At 39.3% G+C, this 26,489-nt stretch overlaps 2 protein-coding genes across 3 annotated transcripts; both read left to right on the top strand.

The window, feature by feature from the left end:
- The first annotated feature begins 1,543 nt into the window (after window positions 1–1,543).
- On the top strand, window positions 1,544–4,796 carry LOC121654520. 2 transcript variants are annotated; one of them, XM_042008703.1, is made up of 5 exons: window positions 1,544–1,663; window positions 2,427–2,527; window positions 2,633–2,664; window positions 3,527–3,635; window positions 3,754–4,796. In XM_042008703.1, exons 2-5 carry the CDS (start codon window positions 2,443–2,445, stop codon window positions 4,359–4,361), a joined length of 834 nt encoding a protein of 277 aa, XP_041864637.1. In that variant the 5' UTR covers window positions 1,544–1,663; window positions 2,427–2,442; the 3' UTR covers window positions 4,362–4,796. The 2 variants fall into 2 exon arrangements, with proteins under 2 accessions (XP_041864637.1, XP_041864646.1); XM_042008712.1 differs by having other exon boundaries at window positions 2,427–2,482.
- LOC121653702 (interferon-induced very large GTPase 1-like) lies at window positions 4,497–25,807 on the top strand. The gene is made up of 7 exons (XM_042007352.1): window positions 4,497–4,503; window positions 5,680–5,782; window positions 9,494–9,528; window positions 12,847–12,940; window positions 13,013–13,087; window positions 20,030–20,061; window positions 20,155–25,807. Exons 3-7 carry the CDS (start codon window positions 9,499–9,501, stop codon window positions 24,907–24,909), a joined length of 4,986 nt encoding a protein of 1,661 aa, XP_041863286.1. The 5' UTR covers window positions 4,497–4,503; window positions 5,680–5,782; window positions 9,494–9,498; the 3' UTR covers window positions 24,910–25,807.
- Window positions 25,808–26,489: the final 682 nt, after the last annotated feature.

A 26,489-nucleotide genomic window follows, 5' to 3' on the forward strand; every position in this document is an offset into this window, starting at 1 on the left:
GTGTCCTCAATTTAAGATCTCCTCTGTGATCTACAATAGTTGTTTCAGATGCTGATTTCACCTGAAATTAAAACTGTGAATTAACTCATGGTACAACTCTGTGAAAGTCAGGCCTGCAGTTTTTCATGTTCCTGTTGTATCTGAGTGGAAACTAACAACAAAGCACGTTGTTAGTTTCCACTCAGAGGATGTACTTCCTGCGGCAGCTGTAGAAGTTCAACCTGCCACAGGTAATGTTGGCGCACTTCTACACCTCCATCATTGAGTCCATCCTCACCTCTTTCATCACCATCTGGTACACTACTGCCATTGCCGACGACAAGAGCAGACTGCAGCGTATCATTCCCTCTGCAGAGAAGGTGAATGACTTCCCTCGATGACTTGTTCAGTGCCAGGTCCCTGAGGTGTGCAGGAAAGATTATGGCTGACCCCTCCCACCCCGGCATGGCTTAGTGGGTAGAGTGGTCGTCCTGTAGCCCAAGGGTTGCCAGTACATACATGTAAAGCGCTTTGGATAAAAGCGCTATCCAAGAACAGACCATTTACCATTTACTTTATGACTAATACAGATTAGACTCATTAATTTGAATCAACTGTGTTTGAGCAGGGACACATGGTAAACCTGTTGGATTGTGGCCCCCGTAGAACCAAATTCAATAGCCCTGCTTTAAACCATCCCTCTTGATCAGATTGAAAATTCATTCCGACCGGGGTTGATCAGATTAAACTGAGGTGTTTACATGACTCATTTTATGCTGATTGAACATTTGATTGCATCAAAAGTGCTCCATGTACATGCAACTTATGCCACTCTGTCTCTTGGACCTCCTTTGCCACCCTGTGTAAAATTTTCTAGATCCACTGAACCCCATTATCAGGCTTGATAACACCCAAAAACCAGCAAAACCCCAGCAGGCAAGAGAAAGAAGATGATGGCACTATGAGCAGAGTTGCCAGGCTAAAGCAGCCACACCAAGAACAAGGACACACACTGAGGCGCAAACATCTGCCCAGGTATAGGTCAGTCTGCTTCACCCAGCAACCAGTGCTACTAGAGCCGCACCTGGAGCATGTAAAGTGGGAAGGAGGAAATCTTGTCCCACCGCACAAACACATCAGTCAAAAAGACGACTTTCCATAAATTTGTCTGCAAACCTCAAAAACCTGAAGCAGACATTATATGTAAAGGTGGTTCTTACACAGTGATCCTACCCCCCCCCCCCTACCCCCCCTCAAGTTATACACAGTATAAGTAAATACTGTAGTTCAACTGAATTTTGTTTATTACATTTTTATGACTAAAAATTAGGTTCTGATAGCTTTTTTTTTACATGACTGTAAATTGTTTTCCACTACAAAGAAAACAAAAGGTGTAGTTTGCTTTTAAGTCACATGATTTCAGAGAAACAGGGCTCCCTTCTTTCTTTAACTAATCCCTTTTTTTTTTTTTTTTTCAAGAAAAAACATGCACCTACAGAGTCCTCAGCCTATTGCAGAACATGGGAGGAGCTCATGAGGAGCAGGTATTGTGAAACAAACAAGCCTCTGATCTGACATTACATACAGTTACTAACAGGGACTGGAGGGTCTTGGACAAGACAGCAAGAGCTAAACAAACAGAGCCAACAAAATTAAATAATAAAAAACCAACAAACAGCAGAAGGTGAGTTCATGCAAAGTGTTTTGCTTTAAAATCTGAGTTTGTGCAGTTTGTTTTATGAATAAAATTTTCACTTTTAAATATTGTTATAATTTGGATTAAAGTAATTCTTCAAAAATATTCAGACACATATTCGCTTTACAAATTCATCTGTTCACTTAAAGGGAATGTTTGTGAATTTTCAGTTAAAAAAAGTAACAATTTTAAGCTTTGCATCACGCATGGAAATTGTTGTAACAGAGCATCTGGATCTGGATTGGTTTTAAATTTTTCCCTGCATACACATACTTTTTCTACCTCTGCAAGATTTGTATTCTTAAATATTCTTTACTTGTCCGACAGCCAAATCGGGTGTGTCAGTACATGTTGGTGAACGTAACACTGTAACTGTCCTCTACAGGCTGTTAAAAGTACTTTAAACTATGCAATCATTTTTTGGACAAACACAGATGTTTTTATTCCAGTTAATCTAAACATAGATCATTAGAAATGGTACCATGAATGTCTTATACATGCTTTAATTTGTATCAGCAGCTTTAAAGCATCCCTTCAGGTCATGCTACATAAACCAGGAAGATGGAAAAAAGTCCATTTTAATACTGATTTTAATTTACTTTACAATAACTCTAACTGGAAAACAAAATGAAACATTAAAAATGTTTGAATTCCTCCAACTGTCCACAAAGCACTCTGGATGATGATCTGTGTTTTTAGTGAGGAAGTATTAGAACATTTTTAAAATCAACTTCATCTTGTGGCTGTAAAGATGAAGAGCAGATAAGATGGAGGAGAACAAAAACAACCCAACAGCAAGAGGGAACGGTGAGTCTGAAACCAAATCTGTTTCCTCTGAGACAAATGATGAAGGTAATTCATTTATTTGAAAATAAAACTTCATTAGAAAGAAGTATGACTTGATGGTCAGATTGTTCCATAAGTTGATCCTGTATTCTCTCTTTCATGACAATGCAGTTCAGCTGGAGGAACGTACAGCTGACAGTAAGGTGGGATTTTTCTTCTTTGTGCCAGATATCATTAAATCATAATTTCACCACACAGATCGTGTTCATAAAGCTTAATTTATTCGTTTTTCATATACTTTTACTTACAGAAATTATCTTTAAGGTGATGGTGTTTATCTTGCTCTCATTTCATAAATCATCTTCTTAAGTAGTTCAACATTATACTTATAGTTAAATAGTTATAACATTTTCCTGAGTTCTTTCCTTTTACCTTTATGGAAAATGTTAACAGGTTAAGGAAATTAGGCAGGAGACCTTTTTAAAAGATTTAGGAAAAGCCAACCTCATCTCAACAAGAATCCCATTACATATAAACTAAGCTTTGATGTGGGTCTGTAGAAATATACTATCAGTCTTATAAAGATGCTCTATATTCTATTAGTATCTAAACATACAATATCATTTATTTATTTATGATCAAGGTGCATAATTAAGTGATGAATGAAGAAGACACAAAAGTGAAACATGAATACACTCACCCCATGGTCCTCATATTTATTCACACAAATAATTTGTACAACTGGATAAATGTAATCAAACATCACTTAAAAAGTTGTAGCTGCAAGAAATGTTGAAATGGAAATATCCCCTTTCTTCAGTAAGGGATGGGTCAGTGTTACCGAAACTAAAGAAGATAATCAAGAAAACACTGGAGCTCCTTTCGTTAGCATTTGGAGTACTGAAACAGTGATTATTATGACTGCTGCTTAGATACTTCTAGGTCATTTAACTCAGTAGTTACTCAGAAAAATTGATAATTTGGCCACATCTGCCTCAAATAAATCTATCTGGGGTCAGGATTATTAAAATGATTATGTTTTTTTGTTGTTGTTGTTGTTTTTAGTGTGATCCAGTGAATGATCCTCTCAACACTCAGCTCTCAGGGAAGAATGACAAAAACACAGAAGGAGAGAATGAAACCATATCTGCATCAACAGCACACAGTCACAGAGGTAATATTTTGGAATATTATACATTATTTATAGATTACAGATATTTTTTAGTTTTAAATTTCTGCTAACTAAAAATCCATTATATTACATTGATGGTTTAATAAATTATCTTTTTCAGTGATGGCTGAACTCACTCTTGTGGTAACTGGTGACCCAAACTCCATTGATATTGGATCAGAGAACTTCCTGCTTGAGCATAGCGAGCAAACAAATGTGAAACAGTTTTCAAACAAACTGTATGATCTTTGTGGTCGACAGATCTGTGTCATTAACATGCTTGGTCTGCCAAATGTTGACAAAATCCCATTAAATCAGGCAGTTCATGCCTTTATCCTGCTGATACCAAATGGCCAGCACAGCATCCATTACAGATCAGGAATCGAGTGGTTAGAAAGAACTTTTGGGAAAGAATGTCTTTCTTATGTTATGACAGTCCTGACTCATAAGTCGGATGAAACATGTGAGAATGCACTTGCAGACCTGAAAGCTAATCACAGTTGTGTTGAACAAAGATACCACACATGTAGAAGAAGTATGGCAAATGTAAATGAGATAATCAAACTCTTGGAAAAAATAGATGTCATGGTCTCTGAAAACAACCCACAATGCCGCAATTTACTGATGAGTGAGGTAATTGAAGATCAGAAATTGCAGGACGACACACCCCACAAAGAAGAAACAGTCACAAAATGTAGGATGTTAATGAGATGTTCATTCACTTTTTAATAAAATAAAAAGTGTCTGTGGGGTTGGGCTTTAATATGATGTTGTTGTCTAAATTTTAAACTGATGAGCTTTTCCTTTACTGTTTTCTTACATTATGCAGCAGCTAAAGAGAATGAAGACTGAAGCCAAAATCCAGCTGAAGGTAACATACAAGAAGGATTTTTATTTATTTATTTTTTTATTTGAAAAAGTAGAGTGAATCTGATTTCTGGATTTTATAGACAATGGTACCCCAGAAAACGTTAACGGGGTAGCTAAACAGGGCCAGTGAAAATTTTATGGTGGCCCACCAAAGACAATGTGTGCAACAACAATTGAACATCAGCACAATGAAACTTACAGCATTATCGTACTTACTGGTCAGCTGGCTGGACTGTTGACTTCCAGGCTAGCAAGCTGCTGTCTGCCTGCCTGTTTCTGTGAAGGTAGAGAGATTTTTCTGGAAATGGAGAAGCCGGAGGAAAAATTAAAGTCAAAATGTGTAAAGCGAGTGAGTGAATGACAGAAAAGATTAATGTTTATTAAATTATGCTTTTTTTTTTTTAAGTTCAATTAAAGTTATGGCTGCACTGCTTCTCTGTTTTCTTCTTCTTCTGCATCTTCATTTAAATTTTCAGAAGACTGCACGCCTTTTGGTACATTACCGCTCCCCACAGCTGAAGTCTAGAATTACAGTTGCTCATTGAGTTAGCACCTCAGTCAGTTGAAATTGCTTGGTAGCAGTGACGTACTTATAAATATATCTATATATTAATTAAGATTTCTTTAGTTACTCATATTAATATACATATGTATTCATTATGTTTTGCATTTATTTATTGAGTGAAGATGACTGTAAGGTTTGTATGAATGGAAAATGTTTTATTAAAAAAGGAGGAGGTCTTCTCTAGGTGGGACCAGTGGGGTGGCCAGCAAATTTCAAAGGGTGGACACAGTCCCCTCTGACCTCCCATTGGGGGCACCACTGGTTATAGAATTAAAAATTTAAATTTGGAGCACAACCTCACTTTTAAAGCAAAGTGCATTGTCTTTCAAATAATTTAAGCCCTGTGTTGTATTAAAATGTAATAAGGTCAACATAGTCTCTGCAAAGTGTGTGTTCATTTTAAATATACTGATGGTGACAAGACTTTTTAAATACAAAGGTGAGAAGTTCAGCAGCCTGAAATGTTTTTAATTTTATAGAAACTGCACATTTGTGTCAGGTGATGTCAATAAAATAAAACCAGAAGTAATTATTGGACTTGAAACTGTAAACATTCTTAATTCCCAGGATTCTAAAAACAGAAAAATCAAGAGAAATTTATCAATTTTTTAGTGTGATCAACAAAAATGTGATGTTGAAAACTCAGAGAAGAATGATGTGGATACAGCAGAACCACCTGAAATAAAGCCTGGATCAAGTGAACCAAAGGAGACAGGTAACTTTTAAAATTGGATTTCTATTTAAAACTACACATCCCACAAAGAAGAAACCATCATAAAAAGGCAGGATGTTGTGAATGAGACATTTATTTGTCCAGGGTGTACATTCCTCTCACCTGTTAAAATACTGATAGGTCTGACTGATAGGCTTCAGCTTACCCACGACCTGTAATGGACTAAGTGGTAGATAATGAATGAATTAAAATTGTCCCCTCGCCCTCTGTGGGTGGTCTCAACCATCCAAGCTCAGGTCCTCTACCAGAGGCCTGGGAGCTTGAGGATTCTGCACAGTATCTTTGCTGTTTCTAGGACTGCAAACTTCTGGACTGAGATGTCTGAGGTTTGTCCTGGGATCTGCTGTAGCAACTCTTCCAGTTTGGGGGTTACTATCCCGAGTGCTCCAATGACCAAGGGCACCACTGTTGCCTTCACTTTTCAGGCCTTCTCAAGTTCTTCTTTCAGGCCTTGATGTTTCTCCAGTTTCTCATGTTCCTTTTTCCTGATGTTGCAATTGCTTGGTATTACGATGTCAACCACAAAGGCGTTCCTCTACTGTTTGTCCATCATCCCAATGTCCGGCTGGTTTGCCTTTACGATTTTGTCGATCTGGATCTGGAAGTCCCACAGGGTCTTAGCATAGTTATTGTCTACCACCTTCGAAGGTGTTTCCAACGTTGACTTCGGGGCTTCCAGTCTGTACTCCGCACAGATGTTTCTGTACACTATACCAGCAGGTTATGACGCTCCTTGTAAGCTTTCCCTGCCAGCGTCTTTCACTCTGCAGTTATGTGCTGGATTGTGTCAGGGGTCTCTTTGCACAGTCTGCACCTGGGGTCTTGTCTTGTATGGTAGATCTAGGCCTCTATTGCTCTAGTGGCCAAGACCTGCTCCTGTGCAGCTATGATCAGTGCCTCTGTGCTGTCTTTCAGTCCAGCCCTTTCTAGCCATTGGTAGGATTTCTCGATATCAGCCACTTCAGTTATCTGTCGGTGATACATCCCATGCAGGGGCTTTTTCTCCCATGATCTGTTTTCCACTGCCTGAGACATTCACCGAGCACTTCGTCCGTTGAAGCCATCTTCCTGTTGTCTTCAAGGATGTTGGATGTTTCATCCTGGATAGTGGTTCTGTCACTCAGTAGTCCTCTGCCTCCTTCCTTGCGCTTAGTGTACAGTCTCAGGGTGCTGGATTTGGGGTGGAACCCTCCATGCATGGTCAGGAGCTTTCGTGTTTTCACATCTGTGGTCTGAATCTCTTCCTTTGGCCAGCTTATTATTCCTGCAGGGTATGTGATGACCGGCAGGGCATAGCTGTTAATTGCCTTGATCTTGCCAATGAGCTGACTTCTTAGGACTTGCCTTACTCGTTGGAGGTATTTGGCTGTGGCTGCTTTTCTTGTGGCTTGTTCGAGGTTGGCATTTGCTTGTGGGATTCCAAGGTACTTGTAGCTGTCCTCAGTGTCTGCTATTCTGCCGTCTGGGAGTGAGACCCCTTCTGTATGGACTACCTTCCCTTTCTTTGTAACCATCCGCCCACACTTCTCAAGTCTAAATGACATTCCGATGTCATTGCTGTAGATCCTGGTTGTGTGGATCAGTGAGTCAATGTCTCGCTCACTCTTGGCATACAGCTTAATGTCATCCATTTAGAGAAGGTGACTGATGGTGGACCCATTCCTGAGTCGGTATCCATATCCAGTCTTGGTGATTATTTGGCTGAGGGGGTTCAGACCTATGCAGAACAGCACAGGGGACAAGGCATCTCCTTGGTATATGCCACATTTGATGGACACTTATGCAATTGGCTTGCAGTTGGCCTCAAGGGTGGTCTTCAAATGCTGCATTGAGTTTGCATATGTATGTATAAGAGTCCTGTTGATGTTAAACATCTCCAAGCATTCCATGATCCATGTGTGTAGCATTGAGTCATATGCTTTCTTGTAATCAATCCAGACTGTGCAAAGATTGGTATGCCTGGTTCTGCAGTCCTGAGCGACTGTTCTATCTTCCAGCAGCTGGTGTTTTTCTCCTCTGGTATTTTTACCAATGCCCTTCTGTGTTGTGCTCATGTATTGATCCATGTGCCCACTTATCTTAGCCGCTATGATGCCTGACATGAGCTTCCATGTGGTGGGTAGACAGCTTATTGGCCGCCAGTTGGATGGAACTGTTCCCTTCAGGGGATCCTTCTGGATCAGGATTGTCCAGCCTTCAGTTAGCCATTCAGGGTGCATCCCATCCTTTAGTAGCTGGGTTATTTGTGCTGCCAGGTGCTCATGGAGTGCAGTTAGCTTCTTCAGCCAGTAGGTGTGAACCATGTCAGGCCCTGGTGCTGTCCAGTTTTTCATACCTGAGACTCTTTGTTGAATGTCTGCCACTGTGATGGTTACTGGTTCTTGTTCAGGGAGGTTGTTGTGGTCTGCTCTTAGATCCATCAGCCACTGTGCACCGCTGTTGTGCAATGCCTCCTTCTCCTATACGCTTTTCCAGTATTGTTCAGTCTCCAGCCTTGGCGGGTCTGCCCTGTTGTTATTACCCTGCCACTGAGAGTACACTTTAGCTGGATGAGTCAAGAACAGCCGGTTTATTTGCCCTGCTTCAATTTCTCTTGTGTATCTCTTTAGGCGGGTGGCCAAGGCTTGGAATCATTGTTTGGCAGTTTCTAGTGCTTCAGGTATGGGCATCTGGCTGTACCTTCTGGGTACCTATTTTTTCATTGCACCTTTCTGGAGCTCTGATAGTTGGCACACTTCTCTCTGAGCTGCCTTGATTTTAGCCTCCAACCTGCTCTTCCATGGTGGATATGTATATTTATGGTTGCTCTTTGGTTGATTTGATGTTTTATTTGTTGTAATTTTATCTGTACAGCACTTTGGGTACCCTGGGGTATGAGAAGGTGCTATATAAATAAAGGTTGATTGATTGATTGATTGATTGATAGCCAAGCACCTCAAGGATCACTGCTGCTGAGGTGTAGATCAGCTCATTGGTTTCAGTGATGTCAGTGAGTCGTTGTAAGAGTCGTTCTCAAAGCTGTATTTACATCTTCCAGGAGACTTTCCAATGGTGCTTAACTCAGCCTCTGTAATTGGCGTCGGGGTTGCCTGATGTTCATTTTTGCCCTGATCTTGTCTCTTAGGTCAGTCGCTGCCTGAGTTGTTGTTAACTCCCCCCTGATTTGGCGTCCTGGCTCCCCCTTGCCGTAGCACTTGTGTTGTATCTCGTAAATCTCAAGCTGTTGCAACGTTATGTATATACATATGTATATATATATGTATATATGTATATACATATATATATATATATATATATATATATATATATATATATATACACACACACACACACACACTGTACTTGTACAATGTAATATATTTGTTTAATAATAAAATGGTCAAGTCATTAGAATTTCATTATAAAAATCATTAAAATCTGTCACTGTATAATTTAACATGACAGCAAATCAAGACTGAATGTGCCTAATGATGATAAAAAAAAAACCTTGAACATAAATATAACTTTGTATTGCTATGAACCAATTAAAATAAGACTTTTCAAACATTTTTCACATCCAGTCCCCCTACTTTGATGAAAGTGATTAAATAAAGAAAGGACATTTGTAGATATCAGTGCTAGCTGTTTTGCTGTATTAATTTCTCTTGAAATTAACTTGTGCAATCTATTTTTTCCCTACATCCTTCTATATAGTGGAGATGGAGACTGGAAGTAAAGTCAAATTAAAGGTAAGATAGTAAACTGAATTTGTTTAGTCTATTGTCATTTTAGGGGTAAATTAAAGGACTACAACATTTATTTTAGGTAAAACAATTGAGAGCATCCAATTAGATGCTAGATGCACATGTATACAAAGAGTCTAATTTGCATTTTCACAAATAGTTTAACAAATCAGAAACAATGTTTTAATAAATCCACATGCTGTGTAGAATATTTAAGTCCAAATTTGAATATGTAGTTTTTGATCAGGACCTGGTCTAATGTGGTCTAGGTTTCTAAGACTTCAGTGGAATATCCCTTTACACACATATGGCAAATCTCAGCATTATTTATTTACATGTTGACTCATTCGAGACATGTCAGCCATAGTTTCCGCCTACAGAGTTTCAACTGAGAGTGCACTGGCCGTGAGGACATTGGTCCACATTTGTGTACACAGTGGATCGATTCTCACAATGGTGATTCTCTGCTTGCAAATACTGTGTTATTCCCTTGCAGAGCAAAACTTCCTCCTGGACTGGGACTGGATAAAGAATCGTCCCCCCCCCGCTTTTTAGCCCAGACCAGCCCATCTATGATCATTCACACCACTAATCTTTGAGCTTCCTTAAATGTGAATATCAACCATACAACTCCTTAAAACCACTAAAACTATGCAGTTAGTTAGCAGGAATTATTTAGAGTAGACATGTTAAATACTTAAAAAAAGTGTAAATTTTTAATAAAATGAAAATCTATACTTCACCTAACTGATGGATGTTGGAGCAGCATTAATCCTGCTTTATGTATTAAAGAGAAAGAAAACAGAAAGACATGAGAAATGATGAATCAGATAAAAACTGTTGACAGTTAAGGTGTAGAAACTGTGGTCCTCGTTTATTAAACGAACATGAAACAGAAATCTGTGCACATGACCATTTTGGATGCCCAGAAAATCGAGCCCAGCACAGCCTCCACACTGAGGGCAATACGGAGGAGACAGGAGCTGGTCAGTCTTCTCTAACAAGTCCATATCTTAAAGTTGCATAGCTAATCTTTTTCATCATTAGGCTAATGTTTCTCATGCTGTGCGCTAAAATGTACAATTCTTTACTGGACAAGTGAAAAGGCTACCAATTTTGTTATCTGAAGGCTATAAAAAGTGGCAAACATATGCATTTTTGTTGTATACATGGGTAGCTGTTATGAAATTTACACAGGCATTAGGTGTTGGCACTAATGTGAAAAGTGTGCGACCAGCCCACAGCGGTAAACCGCTGAGACCGTTGAGGAAACGGCAACTGCCATTGTAGCTAGAGTGGCAGGCCATTCAGGGGTCAGTCCTTGGCCCCATCCTCTTCATTCTCTACCTCATTCCCCTTGGCCAGGTCATCAGCCGACATGTTTTTTCTTTTCATTGTTATGCCTGACAGAGGTGGGGAGCAGAGCGGCTGAATGCTTAGTTCCCCAAAGTGACGAGGTGGGCAGGGGGGGCAAGAAGCTGGAGAGAGGAGAAGGAGCGAAGTGAACAAACTGGAGTGGCAATGTGCAGGAGATCAGATATATATGGTGGGGCCAGATTGTGGAGTGCTTTGAATGTAATGAGGAGTATTTTGAAGTTAATTCTTTGTTTTACGGGGAGCCTGTGAAGTTGTTGTAGGATGGCGGTGATGTGGTGAGTAGTAGGGGTCCGTGCATGCTGCAGAGTTTTGGAGGAGCTGCGTTTCTGGAGGGATTTATTGGGGAGACCAAAGAGAAGTGAAAATATGCAGACCGGGTGATACTGTTAATGTGGGAGTGAAAGGAAAAGAGTGCTGTTGAGGACGACAACCAGACTCTTAGCCTGAGTGGAGGGAAGGACAGCATTTTGGCTGCATCATGCTTCTGTCATCAGTATATAAACAAATGTATGAGAAACTTTACTCAGAACAGAAACTCAGTGATGTGAATGCAGTGCAGCTTACCACAACCTCTACCATCATGATCATCTACAGCAGCTGATGGTCGAGCTCTCAATAATTTGGGGAAATTCACAGCTGTCTTTTTTTTTTTTTTTTAATTACACACCATCTCTGTGGCTCCTCTCCGTTTTCCCTCCTCATGACAAGTTTAGCTGTAAATACCTGGCACGCAATCAGACGGGGTTTTGTGTATCTTATTGGTTCTGCCTGGTGTCAGTCAGTAGCTAAAGACGTAATTGGCTGCATGTAACATGTCTCATGGGCGAGTGGTCAGGAAAAAAAGTTCTGAACTGACTGGATTCTATTCTACATTCTATTCTACAGTCATTTCCAGATGCTTTTATCCAAAGCGACTTACATTTGAGAGTAAGAACAACACAAGCATGAATTCAAACAAGATTAATGAATTACTCAGGCACAGGGACCACTGGGAGAGGGGGTGGTGTTTAAACATTCGAGTGGGTCTGGTAAGTGTTATTTGGGATGCCACTCTGATGAATTTTACCAGTCAGCCCAAACACCACCATTATTATGTTTAAAAGAAACTACCTTTAATCTTTTGTTGAACCTGTTTGAGATAACATCTCTAAAAGTGAAGAACCGGCAGCAGACACATAGACACTGTTTCTACACATGAACAATTGTAAGCTCATTCATTATTTCCTATTTCTGTTTATGTTTTCTGTCTCTCTCTAACACAAATGTAGGAGCCATACTAGTATGTTTTGAATATTCATGAGGTGGCCGAGGTGACACGCAGCATCAGCATCTGTGTGGTGGGTGTGTTGCTGTGGGCATGTGCGTTGTCCTTGTATTTCATATTTTGTAGTAAGTCTGCCTCAAAATATCATTTTATTTGTTAACTGAATTCGATTTTGGAACTATGCATGGAAAGAATAAACATATCGCTGCTGACACAGAAGTGCTTTGGAGTACTTTGGAATGCATGTCTGGGAGAAAACAGAGTTTAGCACACAACTGCCCTCGAATAAGTTACTGTTTTGCAGCTACACTGTTCTAATATTAATCACTGTGCTGGACAATAGACATTTCAATAATAAATAAGTATTTAAAAAGCATTTCGCCTAATTTGTCCACTCTCACCAGTTCCTATTTACTCTATAGCTTTAGTGGTTTTAAGGAGTCAACTGATAGTCGCATTAGGGGGGGGTTAGGGTTCTGGCCAGCCTGGATGTCCTGCTATGGGGTGGGTTGGTGTATGCCATGGTGTCTGGTTGCCGCCCAGGCCCCAGGGTATGGCCCGGGGGCAGGAGGGGTGTAGCAGAATTAATTACTGGAACAGGTTTTTACAGAAAGCATTTTAAATCTAAAAAGACTCTACTAGGGTGAAAGTAAAGTTAAAATACAGTATATCCATTTGTTCAGTGTGATCCACCAAAGGAACACAGTGATGCTGAACATTTGAAGAAGAATGATGATGGCACAGCAAAGCAGCCTGAAACAAAACCACAGAAGAAAGGTAACATTTTAAATGCTAAATAATTTTTTTTTTTCTGTAAACATAATTTAAAATGTTCTCATCTGTTGCTAGGGATAAAAGGAAACATTGTTATAAACAATCTGTCTATCTACGTCAACAATGTCGTCAAGTTTTTCTCATTTAAAGGTAAGAGTTCCTTGATGGAATAACTTCAATGCACTGTGTAGCTCTTTCCTACTTTCTGGTTCCTTAACCAATCATATGCAACTTCCCACTGTTGCCAAACATCATTGCAGCATTTGGTATTTTACGTCGGCAAAAGAGCAGCAACATGTAGGTATGGAAGCTAGTACAGACATGGACAAAAGTGTTGGTACCCTTCGGTTAATGAAAGAAAAAAATGGTCACAGAAATAACTTGTATCTGACAAAAGTAATAATAAATAAAAATTCTATTAAAATTAACCAATAAACGTTAAACATTGCTTTTCAACCATGCTTCAACAGAATTATTTACAAAAATAAACTCATGAAATAGGCCTGGACAAAAATTATGGTACCCTTAACTTCATATTTTGTTGCACAACCTTTTGAGGCAATCACTGCAATCAAATGATTTCTGTAACTGCCAATGAGACTTCTGCACGTCTCAGCAGGTGTTTTGGCCCACTCCTCATAAGCATCCAGTTGTCTCAGGTTGAAAGGGTGCCTTTTCCAGAAGGCATGTTTCAGCTTCTTCCAAAGATGCTCAATAGGATTTAGGTCAGGGCTCATAGAAGGCCACTTTAGAATAGTCCATGTTTTCCTCTTAGACATTCTTGGGTGTTTTTAACTGCGTGTTTTGGGTCGTTGTCCTGTTGCAAGACCCATGACCTGCAACTGAGACCAAACCTTCTGATACTGGTCAGCACAGTTCTCTCTAGAATCCCCTGATAGTCTTAAGATTTCCTTGTACCTGCACAGACTCAAGACACCCTGCGCCAAATGCAGCAAAGGAGCCCCAGAACATAACAGAGTCTCCTCCATGTTTCACAGTAGGGACGGTGTTCTTTTCTTCATATGCTTCATTTTTCCATCTGTAAACAAAGAGCTGATGTGCCTTATCAAAAAGTTTCATTTGTGTCTCATCTGTCCCTAGTACATTCTCCTATAAACTTTGTGACTTTTTAACATGTAATTTGGCAAATTCCAATCTGGCTTTTTTATGATTTGTTTTTAAAAATGGTGTCCTCTTTGGTCGTCTCCCATTAAGTCCATTTTGGCTCAAACAATGATGGATGGTGTGATCTGATACTGATGTTCCTTGAGCTTGAAGTTCACCTTTAATCTCTTTAGAAGTTTTTCTGGGCTCTTTTGTTACCATTCGTATTATCCGCCTGATTTGTCATCAATTTTCCTCCTGCGGCCACATCTAGGGCGGTTAGCTACAGTCCCATGTGTGGCAGTACGAGGTAAGTGTTTGCAGTACCAGCCAATCAGCTGAGGGGGGCGACATATTTAAGCAAGCAGAGAGCCAGCGTCTGTCATCAAGCGCTGGTCTGGTTGGCTGATCACCTGACTTCCGGCTGTGGCGGACGCTACTGTTACCGCGTTGAATTAGCTCTCACACCTGAACTGCTGTGGTACGTATACTTTGTTTCCCCTGCACCGTGTACCTGGCTGGATGGGTTTAAACTGGCTATGCTTCTATAGGGAAACTTGTGTATCATGCTACTTCCTGCATCTGAAGACTCCTTGCTGTGGCTAACCTTGTCGGCCTGGTAGGTAAATCCACGGCTTGTGGACACATATCCTGTCTGTATGGGATGTTTATGCTGTTTATTATTTCTTTAGGGGGATAAATCGGATGGCTTTCAATTACATAGCCATCCTGTCGGCGGCTGATATTGGCTGTGGCGGCACGTATTGCTGAATGAGTTACAGCTGATCACCACGTCTACTGCTGCTGTTTTGCTTTTCATTGTTTTATGTTGATTGTTTTATTTTGTTTTAGGATATTTTACTCGCTGTTGCTTCCAACAGATGCCTGGGCCACTTCGCCTTTCTAGGCTGCTTTGTTGCAGCGTTTCTTTTTGAGGACTGTAGTTGCTACGTGTTACAGGCTGCAAAGAGCTGTTGTGGGGAAAGATGTCTCACTACGTGCTGCTGTTCTTTAGCTGAATATTAATAATCTCTGGGTGAAAGTCCCAGAGTGGCGTTGTCAGACCTTTTAGTGTAACTGAAATTCACATACATCCATGGTCTTGCCACACATGGAACTTGAATTTCTGAATAATATGTGCAACTTTAGTCACAGGAACATCAAGCTGCTTAGAGATGGTCTTATAGCCTTTACCTTTAACTTGCTTGTCTATAATTTTCTTTCTAATCTCATGAGACAACTCTTTCCTTTGCTTCCTCTGGTCCATGTTGAGTGAGTACACACCATGTCACCAAACAGCACAGTGACTACCTGTAGCCCTATATATAGGCCCACTGACTGGTTACAAGGTTGTAGACACCTGTGATGCTAATTAGTGGACACACCTTGGATTAACACGTCCCTTTGGTCACATTATTTTCAGTCTTTTGTAGGGGTACCATCATTTTTGTCCAGGCCTGTATCATGAGTTTATTTTTTATAATAATTCTGTTGAAGCATGGCTGAAAAGCAATGTCTGACTTTCATTGATTAAATTTAATAGAATTTTTATTTATTATTACTTTTGTCAGATTCAAGTAATTTCTGTGACCATTGTGAGTTTTTCTTTCATCAACCTCCATCACTCTCTATGTTTTTCTCTTTTGACTGCAGTTTTGATTTGAAACACTAGGTGTCAATGCTACTTAATTTGCCTTTAAAGTAGATTTCAATTTAAAACAAATAGATCACACAATCAGACAAATATGAACATATTATTATTATTATTATTATTATTGTTATTATATTATACTACGGTAGAGAGAGATTTTATTAAAAAATAACTTAGTACAGAAAGAAAAAAAAACAAAGAAATCAAGATGCTTATTCCGCAGTGAGTAACTTATTTATTTAATGTAAGAGGTGTTTATTTCCTAATTCCTAATTTTGGCATCTTCATTTCTTTCTGGACATGTTTACTTTTTTTTCCTTTTGTATCAAGTCATCTATCAGTGAAGCAGATTTTTTCTACACACAAGTCATGTGAGGGGGGCCGAGAAGTAACATTTGCAGTGGAATGTGTTGGACCGCTGCCTGTCTGTTGTTAATACCTTGTGATATGAATAGAAGAATTCTAAATAAAAAATAGACATGCAATCAAAGTAGCAACAGAAAATAAACATCTCATAGAAAAAAAAAGTAACGGCTGCAAGCTAGTTCAGGCAAATAACTCGACCTGCTATGCTGGTAGGGATGAGAATTGAAACCCAGTTCCACTCAGGAATTAGTTGTAAATGTTCTAAAGCACCAGAATCGTGTGCCACTGAGCTTATCAGACACTCACCGCGGCAGGACTGGGGTTATACTACAAACAAAACATAAATCAAATTACTTCCAAACAAAAAGCACCATGCTATAAACCGCGTGCACCATAAACCAAATTACCGTCTAAGTCAGGGGTAGCCAACGTCGGTCCTCGAGGGCACCAATCCGGCAGGTTTTCCAGATTTCCCTGCTCCAGCACACCTGACTCAAATTAAATGGATCCAACAGCCTATAAAGATCTCCACAATGACTCGTTAGTTTAAGTCAGGTGTGTTGGAGCACAGAAATCTGGAAAACCTGCCGGATTGGTGCCCTCGAGGACCGACGTTGGCTACCCCTGGTCTAAGTGAACTCCCAGCCCCAGACGACACCAGTGAGAGAAGGGCGCTCCAACTGCAGCACTAGAAAACAGGAGGAGACAGAGTGTTAAAAAGCTAAAACCACTTAAACGAATTATGCTAAAATGAAATAAAAAGGATAAACCAAACCATGTAAAATCAACTAAAACAAACGGCAGCCAGTGCTGTCCCTAAAAAATGAAACACATAAAACATTAAGCTTCTCGTCACAGCTTATGGCAGATCCACAATTAAAAATCATAAAACAGTACAATAAACACAACAAAAAGTCCATTTCACCAGCAGGCCAGGGAATCAATGCTCATAGTAGAGCTTGCCTGCTGGGTTTAAGTAGTAGCACCCTTCAGTCACAACTGCCATCAATCAGCCCCTCCTGATTACTACCCGGCTCCATGAATCCCTTCCGCCCCCTGCAGCCCTCTAGAGGCCAACTGCTACATTAACCATAATCAACAAAGGTCACACAAAGGTGCCTAAACAGTCTGGTGCAACCTCTTACCTAGTCCTGCATCTAACATTCCTTTTTTTTCTTATTAGCTTATTTGATAGGGACAAGTGTATACAGTAAACATGTATCACACCAAAACATTCATAGCCAAGGCTAATTTGCAATGTCCGTCCCTAAATGGGCTTTTAAAGTACAAATACATTACATTAACAATACACAAAAACAATACATTCAGTCAGAAAATGTGTGAAAACTTGATCCCTTTTTAAAACCCTTTTAGTTAGTATTTAAAAGCCCCTAAATTTGTTTCCCTTTCAATTCAAGTGACAAAGAGTTCCACACTTTAGCAACCTTAACAGAAAGAACTGACCTTCCTTTTATGTTTTACTTTTACACACACACATCAGATTCAAAGATCTGCTTCTGGCTTACAAAATAATCACCCAAACGGCTCCTGTCTACCTTCACTCCTTAATCCACAGCTACAATCCCTCTCGACAGTTATGCTCTGCCAGTGAAATACAGTACGCCTACTACTCCCACCACAACATGGCACAAAATTAGTAGCTAGACTCTTTTCCATTGTTGTTGCTTGGTGGTGGAACGATCTACTTATCTACTTTTAATAGCATTTCTGCACTTTGCTTAACTCTTCTACTCATCGGAATGATTTAGAAAGATTTGTCCAGCCCTTTGGCTCAACTCAGCACTGAATAAGCTGCGTGCACTTAGGCCCAAGATGATATTGTATGTGTAATGAAATTGTGATCTCATAAGGATTGTAGGACAGGGGAAGGGAAAAAAATAAAAATAAAAATAGAAGCTGCCTTTAGCATTACGCAACATTACCTGTCTCCAACTGGGCTCACAGCAATCTGTGTACCACTTAATTATGATGTCCCATCCTGTTTGATTTCTTGGTTGTGTTGTTCTTACTTTTAGATGTAAGTCACTTTGAATAAAAACATCTGCTAAAAGACTGTAAAATAGAATATATACATCCTCTTTTCCGATGACGTACCAAGACTCAGCAAGATCTGATCATATATACACAACTTGTTTCTTGTGTCAGCTTCACTCAAAGATCAGCTTCTCTTGCCGAGATAATTTCAAATTCAGATTTTTTTATTTATTATTGATGACGTGAGAATGGACTAGTCAAAAATCACCTAAAATGCCCATCTCTGGCCTAAGATTTTCTTTTTTTTGCTGTCAGCCTGTCTCTGTATGCTTTGTCCTTAATTGTTAAATTATCACACCTAGTGCCGGCTGTATATTTTTCTAACCCCTGTGGTATGAACTGGAGTCCATCTCCATCAGACTGACATCTACATGCCCCTTATTAGGGTCGAGTTACTTTTCAAATACTTTGGTAACCACACTTTATATGTGAAGGATTGAATTGTTTAAAACTTAATTTGGAGACAAAGGCTAGGTTCACACTGCAGGCTGAAGTGACCCAAATCAGATTTTTTTTCCCACGGTGCAACCTTTATCTGATCTTTTCATAACAGTCTGAACGACACAGATTTTTTCAAATGCAACCCAGGCCACTTCGATATGTGGTCCTAAATCCGATATGTATTTGATCTTTTGCCGTGAGACTTCAGTGTGAACGGCCAGGTCGCATTAATCTGAGCTACACGTGATACACAACATTGTTTATAAACTCTTACCTCTAAAGGCTCTCACATTACTCTCTCAGCACTCCTGGCTGCAACTCCGCACCGACATGTTTCTCTGTGCAGACGCTGCTGCCACTGCTTCACAAAATGTCACAAAAATTTGGCTCTTCTTTTTCATAATCTCCTTCCTAAAACGAGGCCATTGAAAATGTGCTGGCGACTGTTGAACAATAACTTTAAAATTGCAACATATGCTCTGCTGTTACCGTCCATGTTTACTCCAGCAAACAGGAAGACGTCACATGCACGCTCACTGTCACGTCCTTGTGTCTTCTACACATGTGGGACACTTTTGGTGTATGGTTCATACAGGAGATAACATACACGTTGCATTTAATTGGAAATCTGAATGGACTCTCAAAAAAATTGGATTTCACAAAAAAAAAAAAAAAAAAAATCTGAATTGAGCATTATGTCCTGCAGTGTGAACCTTGCCAGAGCTGCCTGATCAGGTCACATTTTAAGTACAATTGCTCAATAGAGGTTTGATTTTATTTATATATTTATTTTTTTATTTTATGTGTTTTAGTTAATATCAGTGGAAATTAAAACAGTAACCAGAGGATGCCAACAGGGGTAGTGTGGGACTGTTGAGCTGTGCACTGAGGAACATCACTTCCTCACCTCATGCAGGAGCCAAGGAAAGCTGATGTCTGTGTGTTACTTACTAATTCTTCCCCTTATTGGGGCGTTTACATATACACATAAATATATTCCTGTAAACTTTACAAAAAAAGCCAAAAAGTATTGCAATAAGCCACTCTGAATGGCCTCTCAGTCACATAAACACAGAGAGAGAAATGCAGCAGGATCGGATCATTACACCACGGCTATAATAAAAAAAAAACAGTAGTCCGACATCAAAGTTATTGTAAACAGAGCGTTAAAGGCACCAGAGAAGATTTCAGAGACAACAAAGCCTCTATCATCAAAGAAACTTTCTAACATCCTACCAACACATTTTGAGTGCAGTGTCACGGACACTTCATCCATGACACTGTTCTTAGTATCACGGATCAGGAGGTGGACACAGACAAGGCCAGCATTTCCACTGTAGTGCTACAATGAGGGGATGTCCAAAAAAGTCAAAACAATGAAAAACCTTTAACTAAGCCCACACATTTACTTTTAGTTTGAAAATGTCCATAACCTATATGTTCTGATAATCATGTAAATACATTCTCTTCTACAGATACTCATGAAATGGATCTAAGTGGAAACAAGGTAAAGGATTTCTTTATTTCACAGGAAACAGTTGGAAGCAATATTATTATATTTTTCCTAAACACTAAATTATTATGTTTTCACCATTTACAGCAGTCAGAGATTGTCACGAAAGAAAAAGAGAAGAATAAACTCCAAGAAGAAACTGAGATACTGTTAGACAGACTTCACCTTCAGGACAGCTATCAACAAAAAATGTCACCAGCAGACTTTTTAAAAATAGGTCCACCTGTGAAACACAGCAATGAAACTTGTGAGAAAGATTTAGCTCAAACATTTCTTCAGAGGTTAATGATGTTAGATTACAGAGCCAGATACATCCCTGTACACCAGGGCAAGTCTGATGTGAACTGTTCACAACCAGTTCCAGAGTCTGACAGTGTTTATACTGATGACAGTGATTTAGATGCTCTTTATAGCATAAACACAGATATTGATCAATCAGAACAGGCTCAGGTGCACCCAGTGGATGTTCAAATGGCTGTATTTCACTGCTCAGACGCCTTCCTTAAGCAGAACATGATCACAAAGTTGTCACAGTGTCAGTATGCCCTACCATTGCTCGTTCCTGATCCTGTCTCAATGGACATTAAGTGTCCTCTGTGGACATTCAGAAAAATAACCAAAACATGGAAGAAAACTCAAGGTGATCTTAAGACTGTCACCATGAAGAGCATGCCAGTCTGCAAAGCTGAGACACCCTTGGTGTCATTTTTCCGTCTGGGTTCACTGTCTCTGTCTAAATCTCAGCTGATGAACACTTTGATCAACGACCGTCACAGCACCTTCTTCCACAGAAACTGTCCAGGTAGCACCAAATCTCATCATTTGATGGATGGTGTGGCAGAGATTACCTGGTACTGTCCTGCTGGTAAACCCAATGATTCCTTCACTGACTGTGTTGCCTTCTGTAATCTTCATGGTGATTCTCTGTTGATTGAAAAGCAGCGTGAAATACTGACTGAAAAATCTTCAGTCATTGTTCTTCTGCTACCAACTCTGGAGAAAAGTCAGGAGAGTAGTGCAGTTACAAAGACCCTTTACAGGTCTACAAAGCCTCTAATAATTCTCATTGCTGATAGTGACTGTGGTGCAGTTCAGATAAAACCAGGAAAATACAAACTGGGTTTGAAGGACAGAAGCCAGTCAGATGTTTCTGAAAAGCTGAAACAGATTATTGGAAATATTTTATCTGGACCACATACAACCTTCCAGCTTGAATCTTTGGCCAAGGTCTCTGGGATCAGAGTGGATGAAAATGACTCAGTCTTCCAAAAAGGGAAATCTGCTGCCATGGAAATGGTGAAAATGATTGAGGGGATGGATATTTCCAAGATCAAAGAGAAATTTCTCCCTTGTGAAGGACAACTTTGGTACAACTGGTGCAGAATAAACAAAGAGCTGTATCACCTGAAAGGAAACATTGAGAAAGAAAAAGAACAGAAGGGAAAACAACTGATGGAAATACGACAGAAACAATGTGATGCTTCCTGTAGTGAACTGATGAAGTCATTCACTAAAAGCCTCCTGAATCTACCATCTAAAAACAAAGAATATTTCTTGAAGTGGACTCAGATCCTAATAGATGGCCTTTCCACTGATGATCTCTCTTCAATTCTCCAAAACTATGATGAAACGTGGTCTGAGGTCTTGGATTTGAAGAGGAAACATAATAAATCTGCAGAGTTCAAAGAAAAACAAGCTGAACTTGAACATTTATCCAAAAAGCTGCAGTCAGCAACTTTTGGCTTGGAGCACATCTTCAGAGAAATGGGACAGATCTACGAAGCCCATAAGTCTCAGAAGAAACAAACAGGAAGCCAACACACTGACTGGGTTAAATACCCTGAGCTGGCAGCAGATGTGATGATATCAGGATACCCCATGGAGCTGATGGACGGTGATGCAGGTCATGTTCCATTAACATGGATCTCTAGTCTTTTACAGGAAGTCATCAATAGACTGGGTGACCAGAGAGTGTTTGTGTTGTCAGTGTTGGGCATACAAAGCAGTGGGAAATCAACAATGCTGAATGCCATGTTTGGATTGCAGCTTGCAGTGAGTGCTGGCAGGTGCACCGAGGGTGCCTACATGCAGCTGCTCAAACTTTCTGATGAAATCAAGAACGACTACAAGTTTGACTATGTTCTGATTGTGGACACTGAAGGACTGCGTGCTCTTGACTTGGCCAGTAACACCACTCTTCATCACGACAATGAACTGGCAACATTTGTTGTTGGTGTGGGAAACATGACATTGATCAACATCCTTGGTGAGAATCCAGCTGACATGCAAGATGTCCTGCAGATTGTTGTTCAGGCTTTCATGAGGATGAAGAAAGTTAAACTCTCCCCAAGTTGTGTGTTTGTTCACCAGAATGTCACAGATGTTGCAGCTGCAGAGAAAAACATGGACGGAAAGAGACGGTTGCAAGAAAAACTGGACAAGATGGCTCAACTAGCTGCAGAGGAGGAGGTGTGTGATGTTGAGTGTTTCAGTGATGTCATTGCATTTGATGTGCAGAAGGATGTGAAATACTTTGCCCAGTTATGGGAGGGAAGTCCACCAATGGCGCCTCCAAATCCTGGTTATAGTGAGAGTGTCCAAGAACTGAAGAACATCATCCTGTCTAAGGCTTCAAAGTCTACAGGAATCCTTCTGTCACATTTCAGCAGCAAAATCCAGGATCTGTGGAACGCACTGATGAATGAACACTTTGTGTTTAGCTTCAAAAACACTCAAGAAATTGCAGCATACAGAAAACTCGAGTTCCAGTATGGTAACTGGACCTGGACCCTCAGGAGTGAGATGCTGAAAATTAAAAAACAGCTTTATCCCAAAATTGAATATGGACAGCTTGACAAGATTGAGAACAGCTGTCTTTCTAAAGAAATGAACAAAACATATGAAGAATTAAAAAAACAAATGGCGTCTTACTTTGAGGATGACAGAGACAAAGAAATGTTGGTTCAGTGGCGGGGCCAGTTTGAAAACAAAATTAAAGAGTTTCATGAGGAGCACATTAGAGAAGTGAAAAGAAAATTGGATGAAGTTATCCAGCAGAAGAATGCTCGAAAAAAGCTTGACAGCAAGAAGACAGAGTTTGAGAACAAACTGCTGCAAAAGAGCAAAGAGCTCGCACATCAGTTAAAAGATGTCGTAGAAAATGAGGAAGAACTCAAAGCGCAGTTTGACTCTGTTTGGAGTCACTGGGTAGCTGAACTAACTAAAGATACAATACCCATTAAGGACATCAACCTGGAAGAAGATCAGTTTAATGTCCTTCAAGTCCTTGGGATTGAATGGGATCTCATTATTAAGTCAAGAGAAAAAGGGAGATACAAAGAACTGTCAGAAGTTGGGAATTACTTGGGCTATATAACCCCAATGAAGGATTCGAGAGTGGGAAAAATTTTGGATTTTGTCTATGAGAAAACGGGTTTAAAAATGATTTTAACCCATGATGACCACGAAGAAATCAGATCCTTCATCAACAATGTGGAACAGGAATCACTGAAGGTCATTCAAACCAAACCCGTAGCTACACAAGGCTACACTTCAACTTATCTACAAGAAGTGGCCAAACATGTTCAAAAGAAAATGATGGAATTTGAATCAGAGCGAAAGTATATCTTTAAGAAGAAGTTTACAGTTGATCTCTTACTGTATGTTTTTGATAGCGCAACAAGTTGGCTTTTACAGTCACACAAGACATACAAAGAGAACAATGATGCCCTCACCTATTTGAACAGCAAGAAGAAGGAATATTACAACATTTTCAAAAGCTACTGCAAGGGAAGCTCATCTGCTGTGGTGTTTGGAGAAATGATGTGTGAAAGACTGAAGGTTTCAGCTGCTGAAGCCGTCATTGATCAGACTGCAGTTGATCTCGCTGGAGAAATGAAATGCAGTCTCCCAGCATTCAATGGGAACAGACTGAACCTGGAGAGACACGTGTTGACATCACTTGCTAAAAAAGCAGACTTCAGTAAATTCAAAACCTACATCCAAAATCCAAGGAAGCAAGTAGAGGCTTTTATAAAAGAAGAAGTGAAGAAATACATCTTTACAAATCAGAAAGAAAAAGCACTGAAAATACTCAATAAGAATGTAGATGACATCAATAAGGTCATCAAACAAGCTTTATTTGAAGCAACAGACAAATTGAAGAAGCAGGAAGGAAACATAGACATGTGGGTAAAGGTGTTTTACTCCTCACTGAACAACAAGCTGACACTTGATACTATTTTTTGTCAAACCTTCAGAGACATCAACAATTTTGACTTTCTTAAAGAAAAGTTAGAGAAAGGTCTAGAAACCGTCACTATGGAGATGAGCCTTCTCCCACTGGATAATGTGATGGAGTGCAGGCAGACACCTGATCAAATCCTCATTGATCAGCTGTGTAACTGCTGCTGGGAACGCTGTCCTTTCTGTGCAGCTGTTTGCACCAACACCCTGAAGGACCACAGTCCTGATAAACACAATGTTCCTTTTCATCGACCCTCTGGAGTTGCAGGATGGCACACAAAAGGCACAGTGGATCTGGCCATTGATTTCTGCACCACATTAGTTGGAAGTGACATTAAATTCTACCCAAGGCATGACTCACAGGAGTCAGTTCCTTATAAACAGTATCCGACTGCTGGGGATCCATATGCTTCATGGAGGATTACTGCTGATGAATCTAAGCTAACATACTGGAAATGGTTTGTATGTCACTTTCAGAAAGAACTGGAGGAATACTATAACATGAAATTCCAGGGGGAAGAAGAAATTCCCAATGAATGGAAAAAGTACAGCAAAGAAGAAGCGATTGGAAGTCTGGATGAAATGTGCAAGCAGTGAGAAAACTGTAACTGTTCTTAAAATAAAGAGTCTACATTGAGTTTTCATTACAAACAAAAATAGCATCTGATCCAATATCAGCGGCAAAACATCTACTTAAACTTTAATCTATATATTCTCAAGTTTTATTAAATATAGAAAAGTTAGGAACTCTGTAATGAGAAAATCACCAAAAAAGATTTGAAAGAGTAGACAATGTTTGTATAATTTATTTAGTTCTAAAAAAAAAATCCTCTAACATATTTGGTCTTGAATGGGATGTTTTTCTACTAAAATCAAACTTCTTGATTTTTTTCAATATTATAGAGATGCATGATACTGTGTTTATAAATAATATAAAGATTTTTGATAAAAAATAAAACTGAATAGTTTTTTCAGACTACAGAGACATTAGGTCTGATTTAACTTTTTTGTTTGTTTTTACTTTTTTTTCATTATGTCATTAATCACATTAATCAAACATTAAATATATTAACTTTATATGTATTACTTGTTGTCTTTGTAATGTGTGGAAACAGCTTTTAACTAACCTGAAGTTTTCTTAAAATAAATTCTTGTAATTTTATGTTTGGATGTTTAAAGTCTGAAGAACAGTGAAAAGATGTAAAACGTTAAACTAAGGAATCATGTGATGTGTGATTTATTTTATTTACTTTTTGCTGTTTTTACATTCTCAATTTCTTATTTTGTTTTTCTGATAAAGAATTTATAAAAGAACATGGAACATATATTTGAACTGTTACTGTTTTAAAGGTCATAAAGGAGAAACTTTTTTTTTTTTTTTTTACAAGCAACAAATGTTTGTAAACTGACTTATTTCATTTGTGTGAGGGATTTTAAAACTACAGGCAATTATCTTATTTCTATATTTGAAAATTCATTGTGTCTTGCCTGAATAAATTTTATTTGCAACAGAAGATAGATATCCATTGAGGTAATAAATAAACCGTGTCCATAATCAACTATTGTTTCAGCCTCTTGATAATGTGTCTTTTGGTAATTATGTGGTAACTGCCAGGAAATGTCTAGACAATGTCAGAATATATGTAAAAAAAAAATATTATAGTGACATAAATATTTTAATAACCAAGTAATAATTGAATAGTTTCTACATAATAACCACGAATCAGGGCTGCAAAATTGAATATTTCCATTTTATTTACTAGAAATGTTAGATTAAACCAGACATCAAGAGATATAATAATAACATGTAAATATCCTAGAGCCCAGACAATAGTTATTCAACCTAAATGAGAAAGGTAAGAGGGAAGCAGGCCAAGAATGGATTTATAGATCAAATAATACCAATCTGCGTATTGATAAGGAAGGCCTCTGAACTCTGGCATAAAGGATGCAGTGGAGAGTAAGAGCTTTGCAACACATTGCAAACCTTCAGGCTCTGTGGTTACACACTGTACCAAGAACGTAAGGACTGCAAAGAGGCATGCATATACAGCAGGTCTCCATAGTCTATCAAGAGAAGGAAAGTAGCTTCGACCAGCTTGTTTCTGGTAAGATAGGTGAAACAAAAGTTACTCCTGTAATACAAGTTTAGGTTAAGCTCAAGTTTCCTACCAAGG

The sequence above is a fragment of the Melanotaenia boesemani genome, chromosome 2 (genome assembly GCF_017639745.1).
Source record: "Melanotaenia boesemani isolate fMelBoe1 chromosome 2, fMelBoe1.pri, whole genome shotgun sequence".
NCBI lineage: Eukaryota > Metazoa > Chordata > Actinopteri > Atheriniformes > Melanotaeniidae > Melanotaenia > Melanotaenia boesemani.

Bases quoted from the DNA above. Each gene is read 5' to 3' on its own strand.
- LOC121653702 (XM_042007352.1), top strand. From the start codon at position 9,499: ATGGAGACTGGAAGTAAAGTCAAATTAAAG. The intron at 12,941-13,012 runs GTAACATTTTAA...ATCTGTTGCTAG, and splicing joins AACAAAACCACAGAAGAAAG to GGATAAAAGGAAACATTGTT. The intron at 20,062-20,154 runs GTAAAGGATTTC...CACCATTTACAG, and splicing joins TGGATCTAAGTGGAAACAAG to CAGTCAGAGATTGTCACGAA.
- LOC121654520 (XM_042008703.1), top strand. From the start codon at position 2,443: ATGGAGGAGAACAAAAACAACCCAACAGCAAGAGGGAACGGTGAGTCT. The intron at 2,665-3,526 runs GTGGGATTTTTC...TGTTGTTTTTAG, and splicing joins AACGTACAGCTGACAGTAAG to TGTGATCCAGTGAATGATCC. The intron at 3,636-3,753 runs GTAATATTTTGG...TATCTTTTTCAG, and splicing joins AACAGCACACAGTCACAGAG to TGATGGCTGAACTCACTCTT.